This window comes from Papio anubis, chromosome 1 (genome assembly GCF_008728515.1).
Source record: "Papio anubis isolate 15944 chromosome 1, Panubis1.0, whole genome shotgun sequence".
NCBI lineage: Eukaryota > Metazoa > Chordata > Mammalia > Primates > Cercopithecidae > Papio > Papio anubis.
The window spans coordinates 25,238,104-25,265,512 of NC_044976.1; the positions used below are offsets into that span (position 1 = coordinate 25,238,104).

General features: G+C 48.9%; 1 protein-coding gene across 2 annotated transcripts; it reads left to right on the forward strand.

Annotated features, from left to right (window-relative positions):
* The first annotated feature begins 1,522 nt into the window (after positions 1–1,522).
* NUDC (nuclear distribution C, dynein complex regulator) lies at positions 1,523–26,081 on the forward strand. 2 transcript variants are annotated; one of them, XM_003891403.4, is made up of 9 exons: positions 1,523–1,751; positions 4,019–4,096; positions 20,673–20,876; positions 20,968–21,033; positions 21,870–21,989; positions 22,084–22,278; positions 25,077–25,160; positions 25,255–25,373; positions 25,814–26,081. In XM_003891403.4, exons 1-9 carry the CDS (start codon positions 1,671–1,673, stop codon positions 25,863–25,865), a joined length of 999 nt encoding a protein of 332 aa, XP_003891452.1. In that variant the 5' UTR covers positions 1,523–1,670; the 3' UTR covers positions 25,866–26,081. The 2 variants fall into 2 exon arrangements, with proteins under 2 accessions (XP_003891452.1, XP_009201003.1); XM_009202739.3 differs by lacking the exon at positions 21,870–21,989.
* The last annotated feature ends 1,328 nt before the right edge of the window (positions 26,082–27,409 follow it).

Genomic DNA, 27,409 nt, shown 5'->3' on the forward strand with positions numbered 1-27,409 from the left:
AATAATAATAATAATAATAATAATAATAATAATGGATAGACTAGAATAAACTGTAGAGAGATGGAAGGTGAGGGAGTAGAGAAACAAGCAAACAAGCTTGCTGCAAATGAGAGCTGAAAATTGGGGAGGTAGCAGCAGAAGAAAGTGGGGTCATGGAATAATAATATAAAAACAGGGCTGGGCATGGTGACTCAAACCTGTAATCCCAGCACTTTGAGAGGCTGAGGCAGGAGGAGTGCTTGAAACCGGGAGTTTGAGACTTAGCCTGGGCAACACAGACTCCATCTCTACCCAAAAAAAAAAAAAAAAAAGGAGGGCTTGGTGGTGTGAGCCTGTAGTCCCAGCTACTCTGGAGGCTGAAGTGGGGAGGATGGCTTGAGTCCAGGAGTTCAAGGCTGCCGTCAGCCATGATGGCGCCACTGAACTCCAGCTTGGGTGACAATGCAAGACCCGCACCTTTAAAAACAAACAAAGGCCGGGCGCGGTGGCTCAAGCCTGTAATCCCAGCACTTTGGGAGGCCGAGATGGGCGGATCACGAGGTCAGGAGATCGAGACCATGCTGGCTAACACGGTGAAACCCCGTCTCTACTAAAAAATACAAAAAATTAGCCGGGCGAGGTGGCGGGCGCCTGTGGTCCCAGCTACTCGGGAGGCTGAGGCGGGAGAATGGCGTGAACCCAGGAGGCGGAGCTTGCAGTGAGCTGAGATCTGGCCACTGCACTCCAGCCTGGGCGACAGAGCGAGACTCCGTCTCAAAAAACAAACAAACAAACAAAAAGACATTAAGGCATGTTTGTAAATTGAAGGGAAGAAGAAAGGTATTTGTGATGCAGAAGCTAAAAAAGGGATAATTAACAGGGATAGAGTTCCTGAAAAGACTAAGATGATGAGATTCATTGCAAAAGTGGAGGGATTAGCTTGGGTGGCTGGGTCCTGTCCCTGCATTAACAGAAGTGAAGGTCAATTTCAGCACCTGTCATAATTTCCTGGGCCCTGTGCAAAGTGAAAATGTGGGGCTCCTTATTCCAAAATTATTAAGAATTTCAAGACTACAACAGAAAAGCATTAAATCAAGCGTGGAGCCTTTCTAAGCCTGGGTGCTGTGCGACTGCAATGTCTACTCCCATGAAGCTGGCCCTGGTCAAGTATGAAATGAGGTCGATGAGAAGGAGGCTGTCCTGTGGTAAGTCCCTTCTAGGATTGGAAGAGATGAGTAAGGCTACTTTCAGCTTCACTGTTCTACAAGCTGGGGGGTCACTAGCAAGGGAGAGGAGCAACACTTGTCCCTTTTTAACTTCCAACTCTGCCAGATTTGAGTCCAGGGCTTTCTAGAAGTCTCCACGGCATCGGGTGACCATAGCAACTCATGCCAAACTCTGAAGCCCACGGCTCCGCCCACCGCTTCGTGGACGCGCTTGTTGATTGGCTCAGAATGTCGACCAATGGTCGGCGAAGCGGGTTGCTTGCCGCACGGTCAGTGGCCGCGAGCCGGGAAGAAGGCGGGAAGAAAGGAGGAGGAGGCAGGCCTGCAGGGGCCGCGCGGGTGCGTGTTTCCGGCTCCGCTGCGGAAGGCGGACGACTAGAGTCGTTGGGCCCGGCGCGACCCGAAGGAGCCTAGAGAGCGCGGGACTAGAGTGCAGAGCTCGGGACGTGGATCAGGGCCGGCGCGATGGGCGGAGAGCAGGAGGAGGAGCGGTTCGACGGCATGTTGCTGGCCATGGCTCAGCAGCACGAGGGCGGCGTGCAGGAGGTAACGGTCCGCGCGGCGTCGGCCCATCCGGCGGCCCTGGCCAAGCTCCTTCCGCCCTTCTCTGCCTTCGAGGGCTGAGACCCACCCCTGGGGCTCGCGGGCTTCTGGGATGCCCCCACATTCTCACCGCGCCCAGCTTCCGGCCTGGCCACCCGCTGGCGGTCTCACCCGGTTCGCATCAGTCCCGGGCCCCCGGCGCCCCTCAGTAGTAGCAATTATCGCGTCCCTGAGCTTAGGATCCCCCTTTAGTTTCACATATACCCCCAACCCCGTTTCCACTTTCATGGTGTCTTCCGAGGAGCATCCCTTAGTAAGAACCGTGCCAAATATAGTGATTTGGATCCACCAAGGCTTGGGGCGAGCCGTCGAATGTGTGTGGTAGGGGCGCGGGGTGATGTTAGCACGTGGTCTTGTTAGGCCTTGAATGGGGGAATAGGAGAGGAGGCCTGTGTTCACGATTAGTTTCCAGCACCTACCAACTTGGAACCTTTACATCTCTCCAAGCCTGAGTTTCCTTGTCTGTGAGACAGCTGCGAATGCCGGTTTCCCGAGAGTAGTGAAGTACCGTAAGTTCTCAGTAATAAGGCTTTTTCATTCAACAAGTATTTGTCGTGTGATTAATGTGTGTCCCACACTCAACGCGACTGGGGATACAAAAACCTGTCCTCGCCCTGATAGAGCTTACAAAGAGCATTTCAAAGGGATAATTCGTGCTCAGTGACAGACACGGTAACACAGTGTATGAATAATAAGGGCCAACTGTTCCAGATTCTGGAGTTGGTTTTTTTGGAACAAACACAAAGTTAGAGGTAGAAAAGTCCGTCAGGATCAGAACTGTCATTCTCAGAGCCAGAAAAGTGGCAGGGATTTGCCTAGATCATGCAGCGTGGTCCTCACCTAGACAGGTCAGTGGGCTTCCCAGAGTCCATGGCTGATTGTGTCTCACTGGAGGTAGGTTTCCATTGAACTTTCTATTGCTATGTAACCCAGGTGTCTGGTGACCAAGGACTTCTAAGCCCTTTGTGGTGGGGAGAGTGCTTCTAATTTGGAAGTGTGAAAAGCCTTCCTGTCTCCATTCCTCTAAACTGTTAACACAAAACTGGATTTGGGAGTGAGTTCATTTTTGAACAAACTGAAAAAGTGTCTAGAAGCAAGAATGGAAATCACTGATATATGTTCTAGCGTCAGATTTCATCAGATTTAGACCCACTCTTGGGCAAATAAAGGGCTTGTGTGTGCTGACTTTAGGTCACCGCTAGATTGTTTCATTCAGCAAGAATTTTACTGAGCATGTACCTTTAGCTGTATCTGGTGCCCAGCATTGCAGGTGGCAGATAGACTAAGCCATGGGTCATGGTCCTATTTGTAAGGTGTTTACCCTCTGCCAGTGGGTCTCTTGCTCTGTGCCATACGTGGCTGAAGGCCTCAACTCCATGACCTCATGATCCTCACCAGGTCCCTAGAAATAGGTACTGCATCTTATTCCTGTTGTACAGAGTTAAGAAACTTCTGCGAAGTCAAAAGGTAATATATGTCTGTCAGATACTCAAACCCTTGGCTACACTTGTACTCCAGCCAGAGTTAATCCATCTTATCCTCCTTTGAAGTGCTTGATTTGCTCTCCCCCGTCTTGCTTTGACCCAGTAACTTTGTGTCTTTTTTTTTTTTTTAGACAGAGTCTCACTCTGTCACCCAGGCTGGAGTGCAGTGGCATGATCTTGGCTCACTGCAACCTCTGCTTCACGGGTTCAAGTGATTCTCCTGCCTCAGCCTCCCAAGTAGCTGGGATTACAGTTGCCCACCACCGCACCCGGCTGATTTTTGTGTTTTTAGTAGAGGCGGGGTTTCACCTGTTGGCCAACCTGGTCTTAAACTCCTGACCTCAAGTGATCCGCCCACCTGAGCCTCCTGAAGTGCTGGGATTACAGGTGTGAGCCGGTGTCTTGATGGGGTTTTTACTTTCTGGAGAGGAAAGCTGGGCCTGGGCTTTTCATGCCCTGGATGCAGAGGAGTGTTGCATACACTTAGGCTGCTTCAGGCATCACAAGGAAAATGAAACGCGCACACTCACACAGGATATGAGAAATCTGCTTCATGGTGGAAGTAACTAAGAGAACCTGCTGGGGAGATGTCTCCTTAGTTGGGAGGCTCAGAGGAAAAATAGTCAAGTCCCAAGTTGCCTCCTAGACAAAAGAAGTTGACTTGTGTGCACTTGAAGGGCTCCCAAATGGCAGCTCCACACCTTTAATCTTCTCCCCATCTTTCAGCTTGTGAACACCTTCTTCAGCTTCCTTCGACGCAAAACAGACTTTTTCATTGGAGGAGAAGAGGGGATGGCAGAGAAGGTAAGTGTTGGAAACTGCTCTCTTTTCGGCAGCTCTGTCTCTTCAGAAGAAAAACTCACCTGGTCTTCCTTTGGCATAATAGTAACTAACTTTCAGCAGAAGCGAAATGTCAAAGGTGAGGAGTTGGGGAAGGGAAGGAAGCTGTCATTTCTTCGGTCTCCACTCCTTGCTCAGCGCTCTATCTACCTTATTTCCCATGATTTTTGCAGTTCTACAAGAGGGGCAGGTGTTAACTATCCCCGTTGAGGAAACTGGCTCAAGAGAGTTTTGCACCTTATCCAAAGGCTTGAGCTGAGCTATGGGAGAACCAGGGTTGAAACCAGTCTGTTGAAAACCTGCCCTCTGTCCCAACACAGTGCCTCTCAGTTCCTTTTCCAATGAGGAGGTTTTATTTTTTATTTTATTTTTTTCTGAGATGGAGTCTTGCTCTGTCACCCAAGCTGGAGTGCAGTGGCGCAATCTTGGCCCACTGCAACTTCTGCCTCCTGGGTTCAAGCAATTCTCCTGCCTCAGCCTCCCGAGTAGGTGGGATTACAGACGCCCGCCACTGTACCTGGCTAATTTTTGTATTTTAATAGAGATGAGGTTTCACCATATTGGCCAGGCTGGTCTGGAACTCCTGACTTCATGATCCGCCCGCCTTGGCCTCCCAATGTGCTGGGATTACAGGTATGAGCCACCGTGCCCGGCCAGGAGGTTTTATTTTTACTTTTATTTATTTTATTTTATTTTATTTTTTTGAGATGGAGTCTCATTCTGTCACCCAGGCTGGAGTGCAGTGGCATAATCTCGGCTCACTGCAACCTCCGCGTCCTGGGTTTAAGTGATTCTTGGGCCTCAGCCTCCCAAGTAGCTGGCACTGCAGGCAGGCGCCACCATGCCTGGCTAATTTTTGTATTTTTAGTAGAAATGAGGTTTCACCATGTTGGCGAGGCTGTTCTCGAACCCCTGACCTCAAGTAATCCACCCATCTTGGCCTCCTAAAGTGCTAGGAGTACAGGTGTGAGCCACTGCACCCGGCCTGAGAAGGTTTTAACTAATTACCTAGGAGATGAGACTGGGCAGATACTAGAAACTGATGCTTAGAAATAAATTTAGAAATACTCAGAGCCATGTCTTCCCAGATGCTCTGACTCAGAGTTTAAGGGTTCGTGTTTTGTAGTCTTGATTCTGAGACCTTGAACTCCTTTCTGATTCCTTAAGGTTGTAATTATACTTTTGAAAATTGTTATATCATGAGGATTCTACCTCACTTAGCTGTTCCGTTTTTTTTTTTTTGAGACAGAGTCACTCTGTCACCCAGGCTGCAGTGCAATGGCATGATCTCGGCTCACCACAACCTCCGCCTCCCGAGTTCAAGCAATTCTGCTGCCTCAGCCTCCCGAGTAGCTGGGATTACAGGCATGCACCACCATGCCTGGATGATATTTGGATTTTTTAGTAGAGATGGGGTTTCACCATGTTGGCCAGGCTGGTCTCGAACTCCCGACCTCAGGTGATCCACCTGCCAGCGCATACAGAAATTAACGAGACATTGCAGGTGTGAGCCACCCGTCCAGGGCTTTTTTTCTTTCTTTTTTTTTTTTTTTTTTTTTTGGAGATGGTCCGGCTCTTATGCCCCAGCAGGCTGGAGTGCAATGGTGCAGAAATCTTGGTTGTCTGCAATGTCCGCCTCTTGGGGTTAAACAATTCTTGTACTTTCGGCCTCTCCTGAGTAGCTGGAATTACAGGCATGAGCCATCATGCCCGGCACCATTATCTTTATAATAGACATAAATAAGAGACATAATAAGAAGGAGATGTTCTTTGCAAACTGTTTCTGTGGCTTCAGGATTCTAACAAGTTGGTAAACTCTTTAATGTGTCTTGAAGAAGGTTTTGAGAGGCCAGCCCACTCTGTAAATAGACACATTACCCTGATAATTAGGAGTCCCAGGTTCTTGGTCTAGCTATGTTACTTAGTCGAGTTCCCAGCAATGCTCTGGTTCTTTTCATCTTTCCATCTGTAAAATGGGAGAAAGTAGACCCCTTCTAGCTCAGATATTCTTTCTGTATTGTCACTAACACCTCTGGCTTTTCTGTGGGTCAGACTACCTGTATATACCTCATGCCTCAAACTTACCAAAAATACAAAAGCACTTTTAGTTTTTATAGGTTTTGGGGCTAATCATTTATTTTTTCTTTTCTTTTCTTTTCTTTTTTTTTTTTTTTTTTTTTTTTGAGTCTCGCTCTGTCGCCACGGCGGGCTGGGTGCAGTGGCGGGATCTCCATCACTGCAGCTCACGCCTCAGTTTCACGCCGTCTCCTGCCTCAGCCTCCCAAGTAACTGGGACTGGGCGCCCGCCATCTACGCCCGCCCTAGTTTTTGTATTTTTTAGTAGAGGCCGAGGGGTTTCACCGTGTTCGCCAGGATGGTCTCGATCTTCTGACCTCGTGATCCACCCGTCTCGGCCTCCCAAAGTGCTGGGATTACAGGCTTGAGCCACCGCGCCCGGCCTTTTTTTTTTTCTGACACGGAGTTTCATGCTTGTTGTCCAGGCTGGAGTGCAATGGCATGATCTTGACCCACTGCAACCTCTGCCTCCCAAGTTTTAAGTGATTCTCCTGCCTCAGCCTCCCAAGTAGGTGGGATTACAGGCATGCACCACCATGCCTGGCTAATTTTGCATTTTTAGTAGAGACGGGTTTCACCATGTTGGTTAGGCTGTTCTCAAACTCCTGACCTCAGGTGATCTGCCCGCCTCGGCCTCCCAAAGAGCTGGGATTATAGACATGAGCCACCGCACTTAACACTTTGGATTGTGTTAGGTGCTGTATCAGACCCTTTGGGATTGCAGAGGTGAATACAGATTTGTTCTTTGTTTTCATGGATCTCACAGTGTAGCCAAAAACAAACAAACAAAAAAAACAAGCAGTGAAAAAGTAGTGGGTGTTGGGGCAGAAGCCCTGGGAACGTAAAACTAACTTAGGTTGGGGGCTCAGAGAAGACTTTGTGAGGAAGTGATGCCTCAGGTATGAAGGATAAATAGCTGTAAGAAGGGAGAGAGATGAACCCTGGGGGGGGGTGTGTGTATGTGTATGTTTGAGGCAGGGTCTTGCTCTGTTGTGTCCCAGCTGGAGCACAGTGGCGTGAGCACGGTGGCGCAATCCAGCTGCCTTAGCCTCCCAAAGTGCTGGGACTACCTAATTTTTCTTTCTTTTTTTTCTTTTGAGACGGAGTCTTGCTCTATGACCCAGGCAGGAGGGCAGTGGAGCAATCTCAGCTCACTGCAACCCCCGCCTCCCGGGTTCAAGTGATTCTCCTGCCTCAGCCTCCTGAGTAGCTGGGATTAGAGGCGCCTGCCACCACGCCCAGCTAATTTTCGTATTTTTAGTACAGCGGGGGTTTCACCATGTTGGTCAGGTTGGTTTTGAACTCCTGAGCTCGTGATCTGCCCGCCTCGGCCCTCCAAAGTGCTGGGATTATGGACATGAGCCACCGCGCCCAGCCTCTAATTTTGCTTAACTGTAAGAGGGAATAATCCTTACCTCACAAGGAAGTTACAAGGATTAAAAAAAAGGCAAAAGACCACAATCCACTTCAGAATCCCTTGGGGCCACATGTGTTTTGGTATTTAAAATTATTTGGATTTCAGGAAGGCAATACCGTGCATATAATGTGCATTATAGATCATAATCCAATCCTAGGGCCAGGAGCTGCATCCTGTAACAAAACACATTAATATTTCTGTAGAGAATACCTGATACTGCAAACTTACAAAAAATTACAAAAGCACTCTTAGATTTTATAGCTTTTGGGACTAGGAATTGTAGACTTGAATACAGCCATAGCGATCTAATCAATATGGCATTGATAGAAGAAGAGAAAAATGGACCAGTGAAGCAGACTAGAGAATCCTGAAATAAAGTCTAGCATTTATGAGGATTTAATGTGTCTAATGTGGTAATTCAGTTCATTAGGCAAAGCATGATTCAATAAGTCATGCTGCTACGTGGAATTTTTTTTGGTTAGAAAACCAAAATTTACCATCTGTCATACTCTATAAAAAAAAAAATACAGGTAAGAAAAATCCTGTAAGGAAAGCTAGGAATCTGTAGTCTTATATGGGGGAGACTTCAAGATTAGAAAACTGGAAGCTATAAAAGAAGAGATAGCTGTTTGCCTTTTCAAATGCTGAAAATTTGTAAATGGTAAAAGAGACATATTTAAGTCAATTGAAGAACACTAGATTATGAGAAAATATGTAGTGCAGAGGATGAATAACATTTAATGGTTAATTTCATATTTAGGAACTCATAAATAAAAATTAGCCAGGCCTTGTGGCACACGCCTCTAGTCCCAACTACTTGGGAGACTGAGGTAGGAGGATTGCTTGAGCCTGGGAGGTTGAGGCTGCAGTGAGCTGTGATTGCGCCGCTGTGCCACTATGCTCCAGGCTGGGTGACAGAGCAGGACTTTGTTTCCAAAACAAAACCCATAATGAGATACTACTTCACATTTGTTAGGATGGCATCTGTTAAAAAAAAAACCAAAATAACAAATGTTGACAAAGATAGGGAGAAACTGGAACCCTTGTATACTGTCGGTGGGAATGTCAAATGGTGCATCTGCTATGGAAAACGTTATGGCAGTTTCTCAAAAAATTAAAAAATAGAACTATCGTATGGTCCAGCAGTCATTCTTGTGGGTATATACCCAAAAGAATTGGAAGGAGGATTTATTTGCACACCCATGTTCACTCCTTATTCACAATAGCCAAAAGGTGGAAGGAACCAAAGGCTCCATCAGCAGGTGAATGGATAAACAGAATGTGGTATAGACATATTCTGGGATGTTATTCTGCCTTAAAAGGGAAAGAAATCCTGTCCATTGCTACATGGATGTACCTTGGAGGACATCGTGTTACATGAAATAAGCTGGTCACAAAAGGACAAATACAGTTGATCCTTTGTATTGTGGGCTCTACATCCATGAGTTTAACCAACCACTGATGGAAAATACTTGGAAAAAAATTTTTTTAAACGAGAGTACAATAATAAAAAATAATATGAGTTAAGCCCGACGTGGTGATGCACACCTGTAATCCCAGCTACTTGGGTGGCTGAGATGGGAGGATGGCTTGAGCCCGGGAATTTGAAATCAGCCTGGACAACATAGCAAGACCCCATCTAAAAAAACAAAACACCACATTAAAAAAAAATACAATCTAATTATTTACATCCATAGCACTTACATTGTATTAGGTATTAGGTAATCTAGAGATGATTGAGAGTATATAGGAAGATGTGTGTAGGTTATATGCAAATAAAATGCCATTTTATATAAGGTACTTGAGCATCCTGAGAAATTAGTGCTGAGGAGTGGTCCTGGAACGAATCCCCATGGGTACGGTGGGACTGCCCTGTTACATTCCACTTACATATCATTGAAGGCGTATTTTTTGATAAGTAAATATTGTGTGACTAAAAGAAAAGTTACTGTTTTAAAACATAACTGTAGGGCCAGGTATGGTGGCTCACGCCTGTAATCCTAGCACTTTGGGAGGCTGAGGCGGGTGGATCACCTGAGGTCAGGAGTTCGAGACCAGCCTGACCAACATGGTGAAACCCTGTCGCTACTAAAAATACAAAAATTTGCTGGGCATGGTGGTGGGTGCCTGTAATCCCAGCAACTCGGGAGACTGAGGCAGGAGAATCGCTTGAACTCAGGAGGCGGAGGTTGCAGTGAGCCGCGATTGCACCACTGCACTCCACCCTGGGCAATAAGAGTGAAACTCCGTCTCAAAAACAACAACAACAACAACAAAACATAACTGTAATGATATTACTTCCTCCAAAAAGGCATACTAATTCTTTAAATATTACCAGAGATCCACATCCACTCAGGGTTCTGATTTCCCTCAGTGCTCTCTTACTGTTTTGTTTTGTTTTGAGACAGGGTCTCGCTCTGCTGCCCAGCCTGGATGGTGTCCAGTAGTGCGATCATGACTCACTGCAGCCACGACCACTAGGCTCAGGTGATCCTCTCACATAAGCCTCCTGAGTAACTGGGACTATAGGCGTGCCCCAACATGCCCAGCTAATTTTTGTATTTTTTGTAGAGTGGGGGTTTCACCATCTTGCCCAAGCTGGTCTCGATCTTCTGATCTCAAGCAACCTTCCCGCCTTGGCCTCCCAAAGTGCTGGGATTACAGGCATGAACCACTGCGCCCAGCTCTTTTGTTTTTTAAAAAATTATGGGCTGAGGTGGGGGGATCACTTGAGGCCAGGAGTTCAAGACAGTTTGGTCCAACATAGACCATATCTGTACAAAAAAATTGAAAATCATTGCATTCCAGTCTGGGAACAGAGCGAGACTTTGTCTCAGAAAAAAAAAGTGTGGTAAAAAGCACATCATAAAATTTACCCTCTTAACCTTTGTTTTGATTTTTTTGTTTGTGTGCTTGTTTGTTTGAGATGGAGTCTCGCTCTGTTGCCCGGCCTGGAGTGTGGTGGCACCATCTCAGCTCACTGCAACCTCTGCCTCCCAGGTTCCAGCAGTTCTCCCACCTCAGCCTCCCGAGTAGCTGGGATTACAGGCGTGTGCCACCACGCCTGGCTAATTTTTGTATTTTTAGTAGAGATGGGATTTTACCATGTTGGCCAGGCTGATCTCAAACTCCTGGCCTCAGGTCATCTGCCTGCCTTGGCCTCCCAAAGTGCTGGGATTACAGGCATGAGGCACTGCGCCCTGCCTGTTTTTGTTTTGAGATGGAGTCTCGCTTTGTTGCCCAGGTTGGAGTGCAGTGGCACCATCTCAGCTCACTACAACCTCTGCCTCCCAGGTTCAAGAGATTTCTCCGGCCAGTCAGGCGCGGTAACTCATGCCTGTAATCCCAGCACTTTGGGAGGCCGAGGCGGGTGGATCACGGGGTCAGGAGATCGAGACCATCCTGGCCAACACCGTGAAACCCTGTCTCTACTAAAAATACAAAAATTAGCCGAGTGTGGTGGCACAAGCTACTCGAGAGGCTGAGGCAGGAGAATTGCTTGAACCTGAGAGTTGGAGGTTGCAGTGAGCCAAGATCGCCACTGCACTGTAGCCTGGCGACAGAAGAAGACTCCGTCTCAAAAAAAAAAAAATATTTTTCCTGCCTCCGTCTCCCAAGTAGCTGGGACTACAGGTGCCCACCACCATGCCCGGCTAAATTTTGTATTTTTAGTAGAGACAGGGTTTCACTAATATTGGCCAGACTGGTCTCGAACTCCTGACCTTGTGATCTGCCTGCCTCAGCCTCTGAAAATGCTTGGCCCTTTTTTTTTTCTTCCCTCTGAGACAGAGTCTCACTCTGTCAGCCACTGGAGTGCAGTGGCACGATCACAACTTACCTTGACCTCCCCAAGGCTCAGGTGATCCTCCCACTTTAGCCTCTTAAGTAGCTTGGACTCCAGTGCCATCATGCCCAGCTAAGTTTTTTTTTTTCTTTTTTTTTTTTTTTTTTTTTTGAGGCGGAGCCTCGCTCTGTCGCCTGGGCTGGAGTGCAGTGGCGGGATCTTGGCTCACTGCAAGCTCCGCCTCCCGGGTTTACGCCATTCTCCTGCCTCAGCCTCCCGAGTAGCTGGGACTACAGGCGCCCGCCACCTCGCCCGGCTAGTTTTTTTGTATTTTTTAGTAGAGACGGGGTTTCACCGTGTAAGCCAGGATGGTCTCAATCTCCTGACCTCATGATCCGCCTGTCTCGGCCTCCGAAAGTGCTGGGATTACAGGCTTCAGCCACCGCGCCTGGCTTTTTTTTTCTTTTTGAGGCGAAGTCTCGCTCTGTTGCCCAGGCTGGAGTATGAGTGGTGCGACCTCAGCTCATTGCAACCTCTGCCTCCCCAGTTCAAGCGATTCTCCTGTCTCAGCCTCCTGAGTAGCTGGGGTTACAGGTGCATACCACCATGCCCAGCTAATTATTGTATTTTTAGTAGAGATGAGGTTTCACCAAGTCAGTCAGACTGGTCTTGAACTCCTTATCTCATGATCCTCCTGCCTCAACCTCCCAAAGTGCTGAGATTACAGGCGTGAGCCACTGTGCCCGACCCCCAGCTAATTTTTCTATTTTTTTGTAGGGATGAGGTTTTACCATGTTGCTCAGGCTGGTCTCTAACTCCTGGGCTCAAGTGATCCACCTGCCTCGGCCTCCCAAATTGCTAGGATAACAGATGTGAGCCACTGTGCTGGCCCATGTTAAGCATTTTTAAGTGTACAGTTCAGTAGTGTTAAGTGTACTTAGATTATGAAACATATTTGTAAAACCTCTTTGCATCTTGTGAAATTGAAACCCTGTACCCATTAAACAACTTCGTTTTGCTCCCTCCCCTACCTCCTGGTAACTGCTGTTCTATTTTCTGTCTAGGTTGACTACTTTAGATACTTCATATAAATGGAATCATACAATATGTATCTTTTTGTGACTGGCTTTTTTCATTTAATGTAATGTCCACAGATTTATCCACATTGTAGTATGTGACAAGATTTCCATCCCCTTTAAGGTTGAATAATATTCCATTATATATATATATCACTTTTTTTTTTTTTTTGAGACAAGTCTTGCTCTGTTTCTTGCCCAGGCTGGAGTGCAGTGGCACGATCTCGGCTCATTGTAACCTCAGCCTCCCGAGTAGCTGGAACTACAGGCACATGCCACTATTCCCGGCTAATTTTTGTATTTTTATTAGAGTCGGGGTTTTACCATATTGGCCAGCTGGTCTCGAGCTCCTGACCTTGTGATATGCCCAACTCGGCCTCCCAAAGAGCTGGGATTACAGGCTTGAGCCACTGTGCCCAGCCACAATTTTTTTTTTTTAATCTATTCTTCTCTTGATGGACTTTTGGGTTGCTTTCACCCCTTGGTTTTTGTGCATAGTGCTTCTGTGGACATAGGTGCACAAATCTTTGAGATTCTACTTTCAATTCTTGTAGGTATTACTCAGCAGTGTAATCTATTGAATAATATGGTAGTTTTTGTTTTGCTTTTGTTTTTGTTTTTGTTTTGTTTTGTTTTTGAGACAGAGTATCACTCTTGTTGCCTAGGCTGGAGTGCAATGATGCAGTCTCAGCTCACTGCAACCTCTGCCTCCTGGGTTCAAGCGATTCTCCTGCCTCAGCTTCCTGAGTAGCTGGGATTACAGGCGTGTGCCACCACAGCTGGCTAATTTTTGTATTTCTAGTAGAGACAGGATTTCACCATGTTGGCCAGGTTGGTCTCGAACTCCTGACCTCAGGTGATTCACCCGCCTCGGCCTCCCAAAGTGCTAGGATTACAGGTGTGAGCCACTGTACCCAGCCAGTTTTTAGTTTTTTGAGGAAATGCCATGATCTTTTCCATAGCAGATGCACCATTTGACACTACCACTAATAGTACATGAGGGTTCTGTATTAGTCCGTTCTCATGCTGCTATACCCTAGACTGGGTAATTTATAAAGAAAAGAGGTTTACAACTGAGCACGGTGGCTCACGCCTGTAATCCCAGCACTTTGGGTGGCCAGGGCGGGCAGATCACAAGGTCAGGAGATCAAGAACATCCTGGCCAACACGGTGAAACCCCAGCTCTACTAAAAATACAAAAAATAGCTGGGTGTGGTGGTGTGCGCCTGTAGTCCCAGCTACTTAGGAGGCTGAGGCAAGAGAATCGCTTAAACCCAGGAGGCAGAGGTTGCAGTGAGTTGAGATCGTGCCACGGCACTCCAGCCTGTCGAGAGAGCGAGACTCTGTCTCAAAAAAGAAAAAAAAAGTAAAGAGGTTTAATTGACTCACAGTTCTGCATGACTGGGGAGGCCTCAGGAAACTTAAAATCATAGAGGAAGGCATTCCTTCACAGAGTGGCAGGAGAATCAGTGCCAGCAGAGGAAATGCCAGAGGCTAATAAAACCATCAGATCTTGTGAGAACTCACTCGTATCATGAGAACAGCATGGGGGAAACCACCCCCATGATTCAATTACCTCCACCTGGTACTGCCTTTGACATGTGGGAATTACAATTCAAGGTGAGATTTGGGTGGGGAAACAGAGCCAGACTGTATCATTCTGCCCCTGGCCCCTCCCAAATCTCATGTCCTCACATTTCAAAACATAATCATGCCCTTCCAACAGCCCCACAAAGTCTGAATTCATTTCTGCATTAACCCACAAGTCCAAGTCCAAAGCTCATCTCTGACAAGGTATTAGTTCACTCTCATGCTGCTGTGAAGAAATACCTGAGACTGGGTAATTTATAAAGGACAGAGGTTCTGTTTTTTTATTTTATGTATTTATTTTTTTTTGAGACAGAGTCTTGCTCTGTCATCTAGGCTGGAGTGCAGTGGTGTGATCTCAGCTCACTGCAACTTCCGCCTCCTGGGTTCAAGCGATTCTCCTGCCTCAGCCTCCCGAGTAGCTGGAGTTACAGGTGCCCACCACCACACGTGGCTAATTTTTGTATTTTTAGTAGAGACAGGGTTTCACCATGTTGGCCAAGCTGGTCTTGAACTCCTGACCTCAGGTGACCTGCCCCCCTCGGCCTCCCAAAGTGTTAGGATTACAGGCATGAGGCACCGCACCCGGCCAGGAAAGAGGTTTGATTGACTCATAGCTCTACATGGCTGAGGAAGCCTTAGGAAACTTACAGTGAGGTTGGAAGATGATGGGGAAGCAGGCACCACATTTCTCTTTAAGACATTTGTCTTTTTTTAATTGGGTTATTTCATTACGATTGTTTGATTCCCAATTCAAACAAGGTTCACACATTACACTGGGTGATAGAAACCTGTAGATTAAGAGACCTCAAAAACAAAAAATTAAGGATCGGGCACAGTGGCTCAGCCCTATAATCACAGCACTTTGGGAGGCTGAGGTGGTAGGATCGCTTGAGCCCAGGAGTTGAAGACCAGCCTGGGTAATATAGTGAGACTCCATCTCTACAAAAAAATTTTTTTTTTTTTTTTTTTTTTTTTGAGACGGAGTCTCGCTGTGCTCCCAGGCTGGAGTGCAGTGGCGTGATCTCGGCTCACTGCAAGCTCCGCTTCCCGGGTTCACGCCATTCTCCCGCCTCAGCCTCCCAAGTAGCTGAGACTACAGGCACCCGCCACCACGCCCGGCTAGTTTTTTGTATTTTTAGTAGAGACGGGGTTTCACCATGTTAGCCAGGATAGTCTTGATCTCCTGACCTCGTGATCCACCCGCCTCGGCCTCCCAAAGTGCTGGGATTACAGGCTTGAGCCACCGCGCCCGACTTTTTTTTTTTTGACTTGGAGTCTCACTCTCGTGATGAGGCAGGAGTGCAGTGGCATGATCTTGGCTCACTGCAACCTCCGCCTCCTGAGTTCAAGCAGTTCTGCCTCAGCCTCTCAAGTAGCTGGGATTACAGGCACCCACCACCAGGCCCGGCTAATTTTTGTTTTTCTGTTTTTTTGTTTGTTTGTTTGTTTGTTTTGAGAGGGAGTTTTGCTATTGTTGCCCAGGCTGGAGTGCAGTGGCCTGATCTCAGCTCACCACTACCTCTGCCTCCCGGGTTCAAGCGATTGTCCTTTCTCAGCCTCCCATGTAGCTGGGATTACAGGCATGCGCCACCACGCCTGGCTAATTTTTGTGGAGACAGGGTTTCTCCATGTTGGTCAGGCTGGTCTCAAACTCCCGACCTCAGGTGATCCGCCCGCCTCGGCGTCCCAAAGTGCTGGGATCACAGGCGTGAGCCATTGAGCCCGGCCTAATTTTTGTATTTTTAGTAGAGACAGGGTTTCGCCATGTTGGCCAGGCTGGTCTCAAACTCCAGTGGTCTAACTCTTGACCTCAGGTGATCCACCCGCCTCGGCCTCCCAAAGCGCTGGGATTACAGGCATGAGTCACCCTGCCTGGCCTACAAAAGAAAATGTAAAGATTTAAAAAATAAAACACAAGAGATCTCTTTTTTTCTTGCAATTTGTTTTTTGAAGAAATGGTTATTTGTCCTGGCAAAGTTTCCCACAATCTGGATTTTGCATATTGCATCCTAAGAATGGTTTTGACTCACAGCAGTTCTGACACCAAATGTGTGGGTTTTTCCACCACTTAACAAACCAGTTCTCCAGTTCTCTGGACACCAACTGGGTGTCCTACTATTCAATTGAATTCTGACCCCAACTACCCAGAATTACTGCAGCTTCCACAGGTTAAGGACTCAGTCCCATAAGACGGCGGCCACTTGACACATCAGTCATAAGTTCCAAGTTGCCTTGTGTACTTCTGACCAACCAGCTATAAACTGGGGTTTGCCATGACCACCTTTTCGGGTTTAATAATTTGCTAGAATGATTCAGAACTCAGGAAAGTGCTTTATTTACTGTTACTGGTTTATTATAAAAGACATAACTCAGGAACAGCCAAATAGCTGTGTAGGGCTAGGTATTGGGATGGGGCATGGAGCCTCCATACCCTCTCTGGGTGTGCCACCCTCCCAACACTTTGATGTGTTCACCAACCTAGAAACTCCAAACCCCATCGTTTAGGGGGTTTTTTGTTTTGAGACAGGTTCTCGCTGTCACGCAAGTTGTAGTGCAGTGGCGCAATCTCGGCTCACTGTAACCTTCGGTTCACAGCAACCTCCGGCTCCTAGGCTCAAGCAGTCTTCCCATCTTAGCCTCCCGAGTAGCTGGGACTGCAGGCATGTGCCACCATGCCCAGCTAATATTTTCGTATTTTTGGTATAGACGGGGTCTCACCATGTTGCCCAGGCTGGTCTTCAACTCCTGAGCTCAAGCGATCTGCCCGCCTCGACCTTTCCAAAGTGCTGAGATTACTGGTATGAGCCACTGTGCCTGGTAAACTTCAATTTATTTGCACAGTTGTAGTTCCCCAGTGCGTTAGCATTTATTTATTTATTTTTATTTATATTTATTTGTTTATTTTTTTGAGACAGAGTCTTGCTCTGTCTCCCAGGCTGGAGTGCAGTGGTGTGATCATGGCTTATTGGAGCCTTGACCACCTGGGCTCAAGCAATTCCCCTACCTCGGTCTCTCGAGTAGCTGGAACTACAGACACGTACCACTCCACTCAGCTAATTTTTGTATTTTTTATAGAGACAGGGTCTTCCTATGTTGCCCAGGCTGGTTTCAAACTCCTGGGCTCAAGTGATCTGTCTGCCTCTCCTTCCCAAAGTGCTGGAATTACAGATGGGAGCCCCCGTGCCTGACCTGGATTAGCATTTTAATAACAACTCTTTCATAAAATTCTTCTGCCTTCTGAAAAGTATTTGAGAGGGCTGGCATTGTGACACATGCCTGTACTGTCCTGGGCCTCTTCTCGGGGAGAGCGACAGGCTTGGCGTTAGAGCAGGCCCAGCCCTCCCCACCCTGGTTGGCTGTGGTTCCCAAATATGTGTCCAGTGACTGAAGCTTGAGTCTGTGACAGCCTCTGGGTAGGCTTCCACACCGCTGGGGTTATCTGTCTGAGGTTGGGCCTAGGTCAAGTTGATGGGAGGAGGGGTCAGAGGCTGCTGTGATTGGCCTTGACTCTGCCTGGTGGTTTAGCTCTGCCCTTGCTTAACCTCCAGGAGCTAGGAAGGAACAGTACAAATGGGATGTGACATGATTCAGTGGAGCTGGGAGAGGGGAGGGCCCTGTTCCCACCTCCCTTTGGCCACTGGTTGGCAAATGGCTTTAGTTCAAGGTCTCTCTGACTAGGGACTTGGGAACAAGGCCCTGTGGTGGAACAGCCTCTGCTGGCGTAATTATGACCCATGGTTTCCATTAACAGCAGAATGGCCTCCCCTACCAGTTTAATTCGTGGTTTAGGAGGTATATTTGGTGTTCTTTAACCTTGTAGAGTGTGGAGCTACTGTGGTGTGGCATGGGGCAGGGGGTTTGGGCATAGCAGGAGAAATTGGCATCAAATGGATGAGAATCCACAGGGCATTTAGCAGGACCCCAGGTCTGGGGCCCCGTGGGTGACTTCTGTGACCTTGAGCCCCTGCAGAGCTTTCCCTGCAGTTCTGTCTTAGAGATGCTTGAAAGAGGGTTTATTGACCACTGATCACATGGCAAGGCCTCTAGAGGTATGTGCGTGTGTGTGCACATGCACACTGTGTATGGGTTGGCATTGAGTTGAGTGTCCTAAGGGTATGTTCCTGGGCCAGAGGTGAAACTTTGACACTTGACTGGTCATGGAGGATGAATTGGTTTGCCAGGTGACCTGAGAGTGGGGACGAGACATTCCAGGCAAAGAACAACATATGCCAAGACTGCTTTTATTTATTTATTTATTTTGAGACAGGGTCTCACTCTGTTGCCCAGGATGGTAGTGCGACCTCTGCTCACTACAACCTCTGCCTCCTGGGTTCGAGTGATTCTTCCACCTCAGCCTCCCAGGTAGCTGGGACTACAGGCATGTGCCACTACACCTGGCTCATTTTTGTATTTTTAGTAGAGACAGGGTTTCATCGTGTTGACCAGGGTGGTCAAGAACTCCTGACCTCAGGTGATCCGCCTGCCTCGGCCTCCCAAAGTGCTGGGATTATGGGCATGAGCCACCACACTTGGCCAAGACTGCTTTTAGAAATAATAACATAGACCGGGCATAATGACTCACACTTGTAATTCCAGCACTTTGGGAAGAAGAGGCAGGTGAATCACTTGAGCCCAGGAGTTTGGACTAGCCTGGTCAACATGGCGAAACCTTGTCTCTACAAAAAATAAAAACATTAGCCAGGGATGGTGGCATATACCTATAGTCCCAGCCACTGGGGAGGCTGAAGTGGGAGGATCACCTTAGCCCAGGGAGGTTGATTACATTCCAGCCTGGGTGAGTGAGACCCTGCCTCAAAAATAGTAACAACAAGATAGAGGTACAGAGACATGACCTTAGGGTCACGCAAGTAAGAGTAGACCAGGAACTCAAATCTAGGTGCGACTTTGAAGTATGCATGGAACTTGGCCAGGAGGGCTTGTTAAAAATACGGATTGCCTGGCCATACCCCAGAATTTCTGATCCGGTAGATCTGGAGTGGGGCTTAAGATTTAGCGTTTCTAACAGGTTCTAGGTGTTGCTGATGCTGCAGGTCAGGGGAACCCTGTGATGTGGACCTCACTAGGCTCTTGATTTGTGCTGTCATACTCAATCCTCATGATGGATAAGGAAACTGAGGCTTAGAAAGAGTCAAAGTTGTTCACTCGTCTAAGGCCAGGAGCCAAATAATGACAGGTGGCAATAGTATGGGTGGAGGGTCGCCCTTGGGTAGCAGGGAAGCTGGCTAGCACATCGTGGGGTGGAAACTTGGGAAGGTATAGTGGAGAGAAAGGATTTGAAGTTAACAGCTTGCTGGCTGGAGAGAGGGTGAACAGGGTCTTCCTTGCTTTGACTGGGCACGGTGGCTCACACCTACAATCCCAACACTTTGGGAGGCTGAGGCAGGCGGATCACTGGAGGTGAGGAGTTTGAGACTAGGCTGACCAACATGGAGAAACCCCATCTCTACTAAAAATACAAAATTAGCCAGGCATGGTGGCACATGCCTGTAATCCCAGCTACTCGGGAGGCTAAGGCAAGAGAATCACTTGAACCCCGGAGGCGGAGGTTGCAGTGAGCTGAGATCGCGCCATTGCACTCCAGCCTGAGCAACAAGAGCGAGATTTCATCTCAAAAAAAGAAAAAGAAAAGAAAGCTCCCTGGCTTTCTGCTAACGTGGCCTTTCTGGGTGTGGTGTCAAGTCTTGCATAGCTGGACTGTGGTCTTGGAGACAGGATGCACTAAGAGTAAGAGTGATTAGTCAGAAGAGCCGGTCATTGTGGGCCTGAGAATTCAAGAAAGGCTTGTGAGGGAATGAGGCTTGAGTTTTTGCTTTTAACAGCGTCACTTTTTTTGTTTTGTTTTTTTGAGACAGGGTCTCACTTTGTCGCCCAGGCTGGAGTACAGTGGCCTGATCTCGGCTCACTGCAACCTCTACCTCCCTGGTTCAAGCAATTCCCCTGCCTCAGCCTCATGAGTAGCTGGGATTACAGGCGCACGCCACCATGCCTGGCTAATTTTTTGTATTGTTAGTAGAGACGGGGTTTCACCATGTTGGCCAGACTAGTCTGCAATTCCTTTATTTATTTATTTATTTTGAGATGGAGTCTTGCTCTGTCACCAGGCTGGAGTGCAGTGGCACGATCTCGGCTCACTGCAACCTCTGCCTCCCAGGTTCAAGCAATTTTCCTGTCTCAGCCTCTCGAATAGCTGGGACTACAGGCACACACCACCATGCCCAGCTTTTTTTTTTTTGTATTTTTGGTAGAGACGGGTTTCACTATGAAGGCCAGGATGATCTTGACCTCACGTGATCTGCCCTCCTCGGCCTCCCAAAGTGCTGGGATTACAGGCATTAGCCACCGCGCCCGGCCAAGCGTCACTTTTTAAAACAGCCAGTTTATTGAGACAGGTGCTTTGCAGGTATTCTCATTACAACCCTATGAGACAGATGTATTTTCATTTTGCAGATGAGGAAACTGAGGTTCTGGGTGCAGTGCTTTGCCCTTGCACCCAGCAGGTAGAGAGCAGGGCTGGACTCCAGGCTATGGGACACCGTCCCCTGCTCTGATGCCTCATGGCTTTTCTTCCCTCTCCAGCTTATCACCCAGACTTTCAGCCACCACAATCAGCTGGCACAGAAGACCCGGCGGGAGAAGAGAGCCCGGCAGGAGGCCGAGCGGCGGGAGAAGGCAGAGCGGGCGGCCAGGCTGGCCAAGGAAGCCAAGTCAGAGACCTCAGGGCCCCAGATCAAGGAGCTAACTGATGAAGAGGCAGAGAGGCTGCAGCTAGAGATTGACCAGGTGAAGAGTGGGCTTCCCTTCTCTACCCCTCAGATCCCCACTGGCACTGAGCAGGGGGTCCTGTTGCCAACTGCTGTGCTCTTTGCTCCAGAAAAAGGATGCAGAGAATCATGAGGCCCAGCTCAAGAACGGCAGCCTTGACTCCCCAGGGAAGCAGGTGAGATGGACTGCAGGGACTTGGGATGAGCCAGGAAGGAGGTTGGAACTTACAGGAACTCTGCTGCCTACTGCTTTCTCTGAGATACCCTTCCTTATCCTAACCCCTCCCCTCCCGGCTTTGGGAATCTTCCCCATACTTTAAGATCACACTCAGAGACATTGAACCAAAGGATCCAGGTTAAAAAAAAAAAAACCCGCTGGGCGTGGTGGCTCACGCCTGTAATCCCAGCACTTTGGGAGGCCAAGGCGGGTAGATCACGAGGTCTGGAGTTGAAGACCAACTTGGCCAAGATGGTGAAACCCTGTCTTTACTAAAAATACAAAAATTAGCCAGGCGTGGTGGCGGGCACCCGTAATCCCAGCTACTCTGGAGGCTGAGTCAGAGAATTGCTTGAACCCAGGAGGCGGAGGTTGCCATGAGCCAAGATCGCGCCACTGCACTCCACCCTGGGCAACAGAGCAAGACTCTGTCTCAAAAAAAAAAAAAAAACCAACTGGTCTTAACCCATTTATGGCAGGAAAACCCAAGAGCCAGAAAGGGCAGCGCCTATTACAGGTCCCATCTGAGGTTGGCTGGGTTCTGTGGGCCCAGCCATATCCTTTGTCACATGGTATAATAGTCTGAGCTCCTCTCAGGCTGAGATCGGAACCACATTTTACCTGGTTCCCAGTGGACCAAGGCTTGGGGTCTGCCCCTCTGTGGAGTGGGCAGGTACCAAGTCTCTTTTCTTTTGTGACTGTATGCCCAGTGCTAGCCCTGGGCTTGGCCCAGTGAGGGTTCAATGTGTGTCTTGTTTGTCAAGTAAGTAGCTGAGTGTCCCTGATTATAAGCAGGATACTGAGGAAGATGAGGAGGAGGAAGATGAGAAGGACAAAGGAAAATTGAAGCCCAACCTAGGCAACGGGGCAGACCTGCCCAATTACCGCTGGAGCCAGACCCTGTCGGAGCTGGACGTGAGTGGCAGGGACCAGAGGTGAAGCTTAGGGAGCCAGCCTGGGGTACCAGCAGCACTTAGTGGCTTCTTCTGACTGCCTCTGCCCTATGCAGCTAGCGGTCCCTTTCCGTGTGAACTTCCGGCTGAAAGGAAAGGATGTGGTGGTGGACATCCAGCGGCGGCACCTCCGGGTGGGGCTCAAGGGGCAGCCAGCGATCATCGATGGGGAGCTTTACAACGAAGTGAAGGTGGAGGAGAGCTCGTGGCTCATTGAGGACGGCAAGGTGGTGACTGTGCATCTGGAGAAGGTATGTGAGGCCCAGCCCTTCTAGCCTGGGGTGTTGATGGAAGAAGAAAGGAGGATGTGTGCTTATTTTACTCAGGAGCCATGCTGGGGGCATTGTGGAATTATCTTAATCCCCATGACAACACTCTTTAAAGTAGATCTGTCCCTATTTTATTTTCTTAAAGACAAGGTCTCACTCTGTTGCCCAGGCTGGAGTTCAGTAACACCTTCTTAGCTCACTGCAGCCTTGAACTCTTGGGCCCAAGCAATTCTCTCATTTCATCCTCCTGAGTAGCCAAGACTACAGGTGCACACCACCACGCTTGACTAATTTTTGTTATTAATTTTTGTAGATACACGGAGGTCTCACTATATTTCCCAGGCTGGTCTTGAACTCCTGGCCTCAAGCAATCTTCACACCTTGGCCTCCCAAAGTGCTGAGATTACAGGCTTGAGTCAGAAAAAGAGGTCACTGATTTACCCAAGCTCCTGCCTCTGGGAAGGGGTGGAGTCAGAATTGAAAGTCTTAGGGTTCTGAGCTGGAGCGCCAGAGCCAGGGGTCCCAATCCTAGCACTTTGGGAGGGGTAAAGACAGGCGATCGACAGGTCAGGACCTGGGAGTATTCATCTCCCAGCTGGAATAATGTGAAACGCCACTTACTAAAAATACAAAAACTAGCCGGGCCAGGTGGCAGGCCGTAGTCCCAGCCACTCGGGAGGCTGAGGCAGGAGAATGGCTGAACCTGAGGCGGGATTGCTGTGAGCCGAGATCCGCCACTGCACCTCAGCCCGGTGTGACAGAGCCATCTGCCCCAAAAAAAAAAAAAAAAAAATACAAAACTGGGGCCGGGCGGAGGTGGTGGCACCCGGTAGTCCCCAGGCCACCAAATGCTTCCCAGAAAAGCAGGAGAATGGCGTAAACCCAAGAGGTGGAGCTTGCAGTGTGCTGAGATTGCGCCACTGCACTCCAGCCTGGGCGACAGAGCAAGACTCCGTCTCATAAAAAAGAAAGTCTTAGGTTCTAAAGCCACTTCTTTTTCACTGGGTCTGTACATGGATTCAGTTCATCAAATACTTGAACACCTACTCTGTGCGTGGTACTGTTCTTGTTCTAAGTGCTGGAGAGAGAACAGTGAACAAAACATAGGAAAATCTGTGCCCTCAGGAAGCCTACATGCTCAACCTCACTGCCTTTACAGAGAGGTGGGACACAGACACCAGTAAATAAAGGTGGTCTCTGAAAAGGGCCAAAGGTCTGAGGAGAACTTCTCAGGGCACATAAGACCCTGTCCCAGCCTGCCCGACTGGCACTGGCTGCCCTCACTCACCCCTCCATGCCTCTGTACTTGCTTTGTGGCCCAGCTGGAGTGCAGTGGCGCAATCTCGGCTCACTGCAAACTCCACCTCCCGGGTTCACACCATTCTCCTCCCTCAGCCTCCAGAGTAGCTGGGACTACAGGCTCCCGCCACCATGGCCAGCTTTTTTTTTTTTTTTTTTCTGATATTTTTTAGTAGAGACGGGGTTTCACCGTGTTAGTCAGGATGATCTCGATCTCCTGACCTCGTGATTCACCTGCCTTGGCCTCCCAGAGTGCTGGGATTACAGGCATGAGCCACCACTCCCGGCCTATTCCCTGCCTTTTAAATTTATTATTTTTTGAGACAGGGTCTTGTACTCACCCAGGCTGGAATGCAGTGGCGCAATCACGGCTTACTGCAGCCTTGACCTCCCGGGCTCAAACGACCCTCCCACCTCAGCTTCCTGAGTAACTGTGAGCGCCACCCTTCCTGGCTAATTTTTAAATGTTTTTTGTAGAGACAGGGTCTCATGTTGCTCAGGCTGGTCTGAAACTCCTGGGCTCAAGGGATCTTCTTGCCTTGGCTTCCCAAAGTGTTGGGATTAGAGGTAGGAGCTACCACGCCTGGCACTTCCCTGCTTAAAAACTTTTTCAGGCTGGGCGTGGGGCGCATGCCTATAATCTCAGTGCTTTGAGAGGCTGAGGTGGGCAGATCACGAGGTCAGGAGTTCGAGACCAACCTGGCCAACATGGCAAACCCCATTTCTACTAAAAATACAAAAAAATTAGCTGGGCATGGTGGTAGGCGCCTGTAATCCCAGCTACTTGGGAGGCTAAGGCAGGAGAATCGCTTGAACCCAGGAGGCGGAGGTTGCAGTGAGCTGAGACTGCACCACTGCACGCGGTGGCTCACACCTGTAATCCCAACATTTTCGGAGACTGAAGCAGGCGGATCACCTGAGGTCAGGAGTTTGAGACCAGCCTGGCCCAATATGGTGAAGCCCTGTCTCTACTAAAAATACAAAAATCCGCCTGGTGTGGTGGGTGGTGCATGTCTATAATCCCAGCTACTCGGGAGGCTGAGGCCAGAGAATTGCTTGAACCTGGGAGGCAGAGGTTGCAGTGAGCCGAGATGGTGCCACAGCACTCCAACCTGGACAAGAAGAGCAAGACTCCATCTCAAAAAAAAAAAAAAGAAAATTTTCTTCCCATTTTAAATCTGGAATACTGCTTTGTGTCTTAGGGCTCAGCCCAAGTGTCACTTTCAAACTTTTCTCCCTCCACCCTGGATGAATATCTCCCTTTCTGCTTTCTTTCCGTTATCACACTGATTTGTAACTGTTTGCCTCTGTGTCTCCCCTAGCTGCAGGAAGGGCAGTCTTGTACCTCTGGACCCAGTATAGGCCTGCAGGGGTCTCAGGTGCAGGATATGGATGAGAGAGTTTGGTTGTGAAAGGGTTAAGGGGTGATTCCTGGTGCACAGAGCAGGCCACCTCCCACCCCCTGGTTGTTCTCTTCACAGATCAATAAGATGGAGTGGTGGAGCCGCTTGGTGTCCAGTGACCCTGAGATCAATACCAAGAAGATTAACCCTGAGAATTCCAAGGTGAGCCCTGGCTGGTTGGGAGAACTTCGGCAGGAGGGTGAGGGGCCTAGGTGTTTCCAGAGCTTCACCAATTCCCGTCACTGCCTGCCCTCAGCTGTCAGACCTGGACAGTGAGACTCGCAGCATGGTGGAAAAGATGATGTATGACCAGAGACAGAAGTCCATGGGGCTGCCAACCTCAGACGAACAGAAGAAACAGGAGATTCTGAAGAAGTGAGCAAGAGGGGTTCGGGGAGGGTGGGTGCCTGGGGGCTTAGATTTTAGTGACAGCAGTGAGTGGATCACTGAGCTGCCTCAGGAGCTGCCCTGCCCCCTTTCCAGCCATGTTTATGGCTTTATGGCTTTGGCTTGCCTACTCTTGTCACTTGCTGAGGTCATCTTGAGGGCAAGGCCGGCTCATGGCTCATGATAGGAGGGAAGGGGTAACAGGCGGGTCATTGCCACCTACAGGAAAACAGTGCCAGTGTTGGCACCTCAGCTTCCAACCTCGGGGCTCAAATGGGTCTCAGATACCCTGGGCACTGCTCTTGCCCAGCCTGGCTCGGTGTTGCTGAGGTCTAAAGAGATTAGACTTGACACGGGGGTGCTGGGAGAAGGGACAGCTTTAGAAGAGAAGGATGAGTTGTTTCATCTTCTTGCTTCCCTTTCTCCAGGTTCATGGATCAGCATCCGGAGATGGATTTTTCCAAGGCTAAATTCAACTAGCCCCTGTTTTTTCCTCCCTGAACTCTTGGGGCTGAGCTGCAACTACCCAACTTACTTTCCCACTCTTCTCTGGGACTTGTGGGCCTCAGGGCTTGGGGCAGGCATGGGAATGTCCCAGGCACACAGGTCCCAGGGCATCAGGAGAAAGGCTGGGGCTTGGGGCCTTGTCCTCCCCATTTGGCCTACTGTTACACATTAAAACAATTTGCCCAGCTCCTTCTGTGTCCTCTCTTGCCTCTGGCCTTTCTCTGGGGCACAGGCCTCTTACGGCTGCTGCTGGGAACTGGGAGTTTGGCTTCTAGCCCAGATTCTGCCGTGTGACCTAGGGCAAATCCTTGCCCTCTCTGGGCCTCAGTTTCTCATTACTTAAAGTGAAGATTAAAACAGGGCTTGGCCGGGTATGGTGGTTCACACCTGTAATCCCAGCACTTTGGGAGGCTGAGGTGGGCGGATCACCTCGTCAGGAGTTTGAGACCAGCTTGACCAACATAGAGAAACCCAGTCTCTACTAAAAATACAAAAATTAGCTGGGTGTGGTGGTGCACACCTGTAATCCCAGCTACTTGGGAGGCTGAGGCAGGAGAATCGCTTGAACCCGGGAGGCAGAGGTTGCAGTGAGCCCAGATTGCACCACTGTACTCTAGCCTGGGTGACACAGTGAGACTCCATCTCAAAAAAATAAATAAAACAAGGCATTTAGTCTATGTATGTTTCTGAACAAAGGTTGAGTTTTTCTGGCTACGGAGACCAGAACACGTGTCAGGTTCTCAAAGGGGCACATGACCCAGCAGAGGTTTTTTTTTTTTTTTTTTTTTTTGAGACAGTCTCGCTCTGTTGCCCAGGCTGGAGTGCAGTGGCCGGATCTCAGCTCACTGCAAGCTCCGCCGCCCGGGTTCACGCCATTCTCCTGCCTCAGTCTCCTGAGTAGCTGGGTCTACAGGCGCCCGCCACCACGCCTGGCTAGTTTTTTGTATTTTTTAGTAGAGACGAGGTTTCACCGTGTTAGCCAGGATGGTCTCAATCTCCTGACCTCGTGATTCGCCTGTCTTGGCCTCCCAAAGTGCTGGGATTACAGGCTTGAGCCACCGCGCCCGGCCGACCCAACAGTTTTAAGACTGCTGGACTTGTTGATCTGATTTTCACTGCCCACTGCAGCGGGTCTGCCCTCTAGCCGTGAATCAAGTATTCTTCAAACTAGAGACTATTGTGTACCAGGACAGAAGAGCAGCATGGGCCAAGGTGACACTTCCTGGCTTGGGAGGGGTACCAGGAAGACAGCTCAGGCCTCAGATCTGGTGTGTATGTGGTACAGGGACCTTACCAGGAGGACAGAGTAAAGTCCAGTGAGGCCTCATTGTTTTTATCTCTGACCTGGACCTCTGCAGATTCTAGGCCTTCTCAAAGCTAGCTCCCAGGGCTGAAGAGGTGCTCCCCTTTGCTCAGATCCAGCCCACAGAGCTGACCCCTGCCCCACTTTGGCTAGAGGGTGGAGGTCAGAATGCTTGAGCCACAGAGGTTATAGCAAGAATGTCTAGGTTGACTTG

Excerpts from the sequence above, each read along its gene's own strand:
- NUDC (XM_003891403.4), top strand. The coding sequence starts at position 1,671 with ATGGGCGGAGAGCAGGAGGAGGAGCGGTTCGACGGCATGTTGCTGGCC. Across the intron at positions 1,752-4,018 it reads ACGAGGGCGGCGTGCAGGAG|CTTGTGAACACCTTCTTCAG; the intron begins GTAACGGTCCGC and ends CCCATCTTTCAG. Across the intron at positions 25,161-25,254 it reads TTAACCCTGAGAATTCCAAG|CTGTCAGACCTGGACAGTGA; the intron begins GTGAGCCCTGGC and ends GCCTGCCCTCAG.